Source organism: Pituophis catenifer, unplaced genomic scaffold (assembly GCF_029215685.1).
Source record: "Pituophis catenifer annectens isolate HBS135680 unplaced genomic scaffold, rPitCat1.0.hap2 SCAF_3, whole genome shotgun sequence".
Classification (NCBI taxonomy): Eukaryota; Metazoa; Chordata; class Lepidosauria; order Squamata; family Colubridae; genus Pituophis; species Pituophis catenifer.
The window spans coordinates 141,821,444-141,827,443 of record NW_027256883.1 but is presented as its reverse complement, the minus strand read 5'-3'; the positions used below and the strand labels follow the sequence as shown (position 1 = coordinate 141,827,443).

The 6,000-nt window shown below is 36.0% G+C and overlaps 1 protein-coding gene across 2 annotated transcripts in view; it reads left to right on the top strand.

Annotated features, from left to right (window-relative positions):
• Window positions 1–2,571: 2,571 nt before the first annotated feature.
• Window positions 2,572–6,000, top strand: part of AK5 (adenylate kinase 5) — a 99,335-nt gene continuing 95,906 nt past the window's right edge. For both annotated transcript variants that reach the window (XM_070939446.1, XM_070939445.1), the window contains exons 1-2: window positions 2,572–2,758; window positions 5,582–5,749. In XM_070939446.1, the coding sequence (XP_070795547.1) occupies window positions 2,590–2,758; window positions 5,582–5,749 (337 nt within the window). In that variant the 5' untranslated portion in view covers window positions 2,572–2,589. The remainder of the gene's footprint in view (window positions 2,759–5,581; window positions 5,750–6,000) is intronic.

Genomic DNA, 6,000 nt, shown 5'->3' with positions numbered 1-6,000 from the left:
AACACTGGAATTTTTTAAGAAGATGTTGGATAGCCATTTGTCTGAAGTGGTGTAGGGTTTCCTGCCTGGGCAGGGGGTTGGACTAGAAGACCTCCAAGGTCCCTTCCAACTCTGTTATTCTATTCTATTCTATTCTATTCTATTCTATTCTATTCTATTCTATTCTATTCTATTCTATTCTATTCTATTCTATTCTATTCTATTCCAATGTTCCTAAACACAGTTCAGAAAAATTTCTCTCCAAAGTCCTTCTTGTGGAGAAATGGTTTTACCATATTTCCATTTGCCATAGTGTTGTGTGCTGTAAAATTTAGATAAGCAAATAGGAAATACCTTATGATTGTCATTGATATAAAACACTCAAGTTTTCAAGGATAGAGCAGAAACATACAGGGAGTCCTCAACTTAGAACAATTGGGAGCAGACTTTCCATTGCTAAGCAAGGCAATTGTACAACCTTTTTTGCCATGGTTGTTTAGCAAATCACTGAAGTTGTTAAGTGAATCACATAATCATTAAAGAAATACAGCTCCCCCATTGACTTTACTTGTCGGAAGCCAACTGGGAAGGTTGTAAGTGGCGATCAGATTACCCTGGGACACTGCAATTGTCCTAAATATATGTCGGTTGCTAAACATCTGGATTTTGACATGTGACTTATGCAGATGCTGCGACAATCGTAAGCATGAGGACTGGTTAAAGGTAACTTTTCTCTGTGCGAATCACTAAATGAATGGCTGTAAGTGGAGTACTACCTCTAGTAACATCAGACACAGAAGTTGCTAATATTTATGAGTTCATATTTAGTAAGTATAGCATGCTACTGCAGAAATAAAATAAGGCAGACTTTAACTTACGACCACAATTGAGCCCAAAATTTATATTGCTAAGTGAGAAATTTGTTAAGTGAGTTTTGCCCTATTTTACAACTTTTCTTGCCACACTTGTTAAGTGAATCACTGCAGTTGTTATAGTAGTGACAAGGTTGTTAAGTGAATCTAGTTTCCTTGGTGACTTTGCTTGTCAGAAGGTCACAAAAGGGGATCACATGACTCCGGAAAATTGCAGCTGTCATAAATATGAATCAGTTGTCAAGCATCTGAATGTAAATCACATGACCCTGGGGATGCTACAACGGTCATAAGTGTGGTCATAAGTCACTTTTTTTAGTGCCGTTGTAACTTTGAACAGTCACTAAATGAACTGTTGTAAGTCGAGAGCTACCTGTAGAAAGTGAAGGAGAAAGCAGCCTAAACTAAGGGGAGATGATCTGATTCAACACGGTATTTGTTAACCAGCTCATTAATGCCAACTTGTCTCTGTTTCACATTTTGCAAGATTTTTGGTGGCCATCATGTGCATACAATTTTTCCTAAATGATCTTTCCACTGAAATAGACAGTAATCTATGAAAGTTTATACAATAATGCCATTTGAAACAAGTGTTTCACAAAATAAAGTAAAACCCTGTGGAATCAGGCCATCTTCAGAAGTTCTACCACAGCCACCATAACTGCTGGTGATAACTGGAAGCCAAACCATTTGGAGAGTACAGTATCTGGTTTTCTTACCCTGACCTAAAATATATTCCAAAACAAGATAGAACTTGGAAGGTATGTTTGGTAAGACTAACATTTAGCACCAAAAACAGCAACCATATTCACTTTTAACAACTTCCCAAAGTCTACACCCCGTTTTACCACTAGGGAATTTGGCAGTGCAATTTACAATGTGTAGCATATGAATTTTGAGATGTAGGCTATTTACTGTATATATGGCTATTTATTGTACATGTAACATGGAATTAAAATCATTCACTCTCACAGACTTGCTTTGAAAATAGAAGGACATGCAATTAAATTGAAAGGGGGTTTATATCTGTGGTGGCCTCATTATATGTCAGTTCACAAGTTGTTGAAATGGAAATATTGATTTTTTTCCCCTCTTTGACTGCATCTTCCATAGTATGAGACAGTTAGCTATTTTATAGAAAATTGGATGATTTACATTACTACGAAAACAATCAGACTCTATATTACAGCTTTACGAGTAAGAATTTATAGGTTTAATAAACCACACTTTAATTTTAGAGCTTGTACTTATCGTATCTCTTAGTCAGTGGCATAATACAAAATTGGAAAGAATAATAAAATTGAAAGCAATGTATGAAGTACGGTAGCAAGAAAGCTCCCGAGAATCTGAAAATATGAAGTGGTATTGTAAATAGAGTTGGAGTAAATTGGATTTAGCTCATTTCCTTTCCTTTCTGGCCTCAAGACTTTTTCTCCTTCTGTCTTCCTCTCTGTGGTTTGCATAATATTTCTTACTTCAAAAAGGAATGGCATGATGGCACATGTTTAAGTACGAAAAAGACAGGGATTTTATAATTTTAGTCTATAATTTTGTTTAATCTAGAAAAATACTGGTGTCTGTTAAATGACTCTCCAGAGAAGTAGAAAATTCTAGCGTTTTGCTGCCGTCTAGTGCTGCTCAATAATTCTTTGGCCCTAGACTATAAATTTATTTTCGACTTCATTAAATTGCATTCGTCGGTCAATCTCTTATGTTTCAGAGTTTGCTGAATGGATTAATGTGCTGCAAACCCGATGATCCCGTGGAGTATCTGGAAAGCTGCTTACAAAAAGTAAAGGAACTGGGGGGAGCAGAAAAAGTCAAATGGGACACTTTTGTCAGTCCGGAAAAAAGGTCACTGCCTCCACTAAACGGCAACCAGTCAAGAAGAGCATTTTTCAGGAATGGTAAGATAATTTTAAATTTTACATTTCAGTTTGTGGTAAGGAGATGGATGGACCTGATAAATGATTACATAGTGTTTTGAGAATATAAAGGAACGCAGCATTTATAGGTAGTTCTTGACTAATGACCAGAATTAGGACCAGAATTTCCATTGCTAAGTAAAGCGGTTGTTAAATGAGTCGTGCCCAGTTTTACAACTTTTTTTGCCTCAGTTAAGCAAATCATTGCAGTTGTTAAGTGAATCACATGTTCATTAAAAGCAAAATCAACCTCCCCCATTGACTCTGCTTGTTGGAAGCCAATTTGGAAGATAACAAATGGTGATTACAGCACTCCAAGACAATATGACCATCATAAATTCCTGCCGGTTGGCAAGAGACCGAATTTTGATCATGTGACTGAGGGGAAGATGTGGCGGTCTTAAGTGTGAGGTCTGGAGGGCTGCGGCAGTCTTAAGTGTGAGGATTTTTTTTTCAGTGCCATTGCAACTTCAAGGAGTTGCTAAATGAACAGCCCTGTGCATGGAATGATGTTCTCTGGAAAATATGTAAGACTTAGTTATAATTTGGCTACAAACTAAGATATTCCTTTTTATCAAAGAATATTTACAGTTAATTATTAGAGTTGGCCTCTGACGTTGGGATAGTGATTATTACCATTTCCTCCTCTTCAATTGTATTTATGATGAAAATAAATACATTTTATTCTTTTTAATGTTTAAATAGTTTTGTAATGTATCCACTGAACATCAGCAATTGAATAATGGCATAATGCCATATGGTTTCTAACTTTAACACAAAAGCATTTTAAAGAATATATTTAGGCCAAGCAACAATACCAAACTTGCAAAGAAGTAATGCCAAGTCATGCTGAGGATACAATTAATATTGATTAGTTAAATCACCTAGAGAACAATCTCTAGATTTGCTATTATTTAAAACCATGCCAAAATCATGTTCATAGCTTAATGTATTGTGAGAAAAATATTTTTTTTATTTTTATGAATGCACTCATAAAGTATTTTTTAAAGCAATTAAGCTATTTTCAGGTTTTGTGTGAATTACAGTCCGTAAGATTAAATGAGCCATGTAATATTGTAACAAATGACTGTAAAAAGATGCATTAAAATCAAATTAAAACTGAACTTGCAAAGACATTTATCGGTTAGTATGCACTTTTATCTCTACCTATCAATGTGAAAGGTGCTGTAAGTCATTCAAAACTCTACATAACAGATTATTACAAACCTTTTTTTGTTTCCTTCTTGGCTAAATGACAAGATTTATCTAAAAATGGACAGATGTTCCAGTTTTTAGAGGTCATCTTTCTAAGTAAAGGAAACCAAAATGCTGTCTTAACATAGTGTAGAAATCATTCTGAGGTCATCTATTTGTGAACCAAGAGTATACAAGAAACCATTCACTTAAAAGTTTATCTGAAACACATTGAACTCTATGATGCTCTAATCACATAACAGGCAATTTATGAGGCATACCTTCCTTTCAGGAGATGTCTCTTTGCAAATGATCCCTTTGTGATAGGATTCTCCATTTGTTAGAGACAAGCAATCCTCTAGCTGAGGGCCCTCTCCCATCAAGATCATCTCTGTCAGGTTTCTAGGGAGTTTAAGGAGTGGGGAAAAAGTCAGGAAACTCAATAGGACAGAATCTGAAGGAATATAGAAGCAACAGATGAAACCTTTCTTGAAAGGAACTCTTTGATGCTTGTCCCATTCCAATTTCCTATGATGTCTCATAAGAATGGAACAGCTGTTTTCTTCAAGAGAGGAACTTAGATCTAGCTGAATTATGATTAAAGCTTGCTAGGGACATCTTATTGAAGTAGGTTTTAGAGTATCTGGTATTAATCAAAGTTCAGTACAGCAGCCTGATGTTTGATCTTCTGCTGGCTATCATTGATTGGAACTAGTTCTGTGAATAAACTGCAGAGTATGAATTGTTCTTAAAGAGGCAACCTGTTTTCTCATTGCACGAATGTTATAGAATGTTTTGCTGGCTGTATTTACTCAACATGCAAGCCCATAACTTATTTATGGCTTATTTAAATATAGTTTATTGCATTAACACAGCTGCACAGATATCTACAATATACCAAATTGGGGGTGGGGGGGAGGTTTGTCCAGTCTTGGCACCTTTACAACTTGTGGATTTCAATTCCCAGAATTCTCCAGCCAGCCAGCTGTATAACATACTGAATCTCATTATTTATCTTAAATCCCACAATTTAGCTTAACTTGGGTGAATCATTCTCTGTGACATTAAACTAGTGTCATGAACAACAATTTTTGAAAAATGTTTTTAACATCTGTATGATTTACAAGAAAAGTACATGGAAGTACCTACGTAATCGTCAAGAGTCCAAATTGACTTGAGGCTGTAAATGTTTTTCTCCTCTGAGTGTATTGAAGGATTTGTAAAGAGGATTAAACAGGATCTCATGGTAACAATTACGCCTTTTATAAAAACATCAACTATTTCTGCTATTCATTACTAATGAACATAAAAGGACATATTTCTGATCTTTTGTCTTTTATGTTTGTTGCTTTTTATGCTCTTGAGTCAGTCTTGATTCCCGACAGCAGCCTGGAAAAATCAATTCTATTTTCTTGGCAAGATTTGAGAAGTGATTTGTTATTGTCTTCTTCCTAGGATTGAAAGAAAAAAGGACTGGCCCTAAGACACCCACCTGGCTTCATGCCTAAGGCAGGCCTAGAGCTTAGGTCTTCTGGTTTCTAGCATTATTATACTCTTATACTACCATCAAAGGGATTCTCATTTCTGACATTACCATTTCATATTTTACAGTGATGCCTGACAACCCCAACTTTCCTTACCGGAGATATGATCGACTTCCTCCAATCCACCAGTTCTCCATCGAGAGTGACACGGATCTCTCAGAAACAGCTGAACTTATTGAGGAATATGATGTGTTCGACCCGACCAGGCCTCGACCCAAAATCATTCTAGTCATCGGTAAGAAAGCAAAAAAATGAGGCTGACCACAACAAAACCAATAATATTTTTCTTAGATTGGCAGTGGATTTTATCAATGGAGCTGCTGGGTCAATGAATGTCAGAGTTTTTGTTGTTGAGGACTCCAGCCTGCTGCTTAAATGTTCTACAATAAACTTCACCTGAAACACATAGTTGCAAATAGAGCTGAATCCCTGTAGATTGAACTGTAAGAAAGATAAAATCTAATCTGGTAGTTAAATCTAACAGGA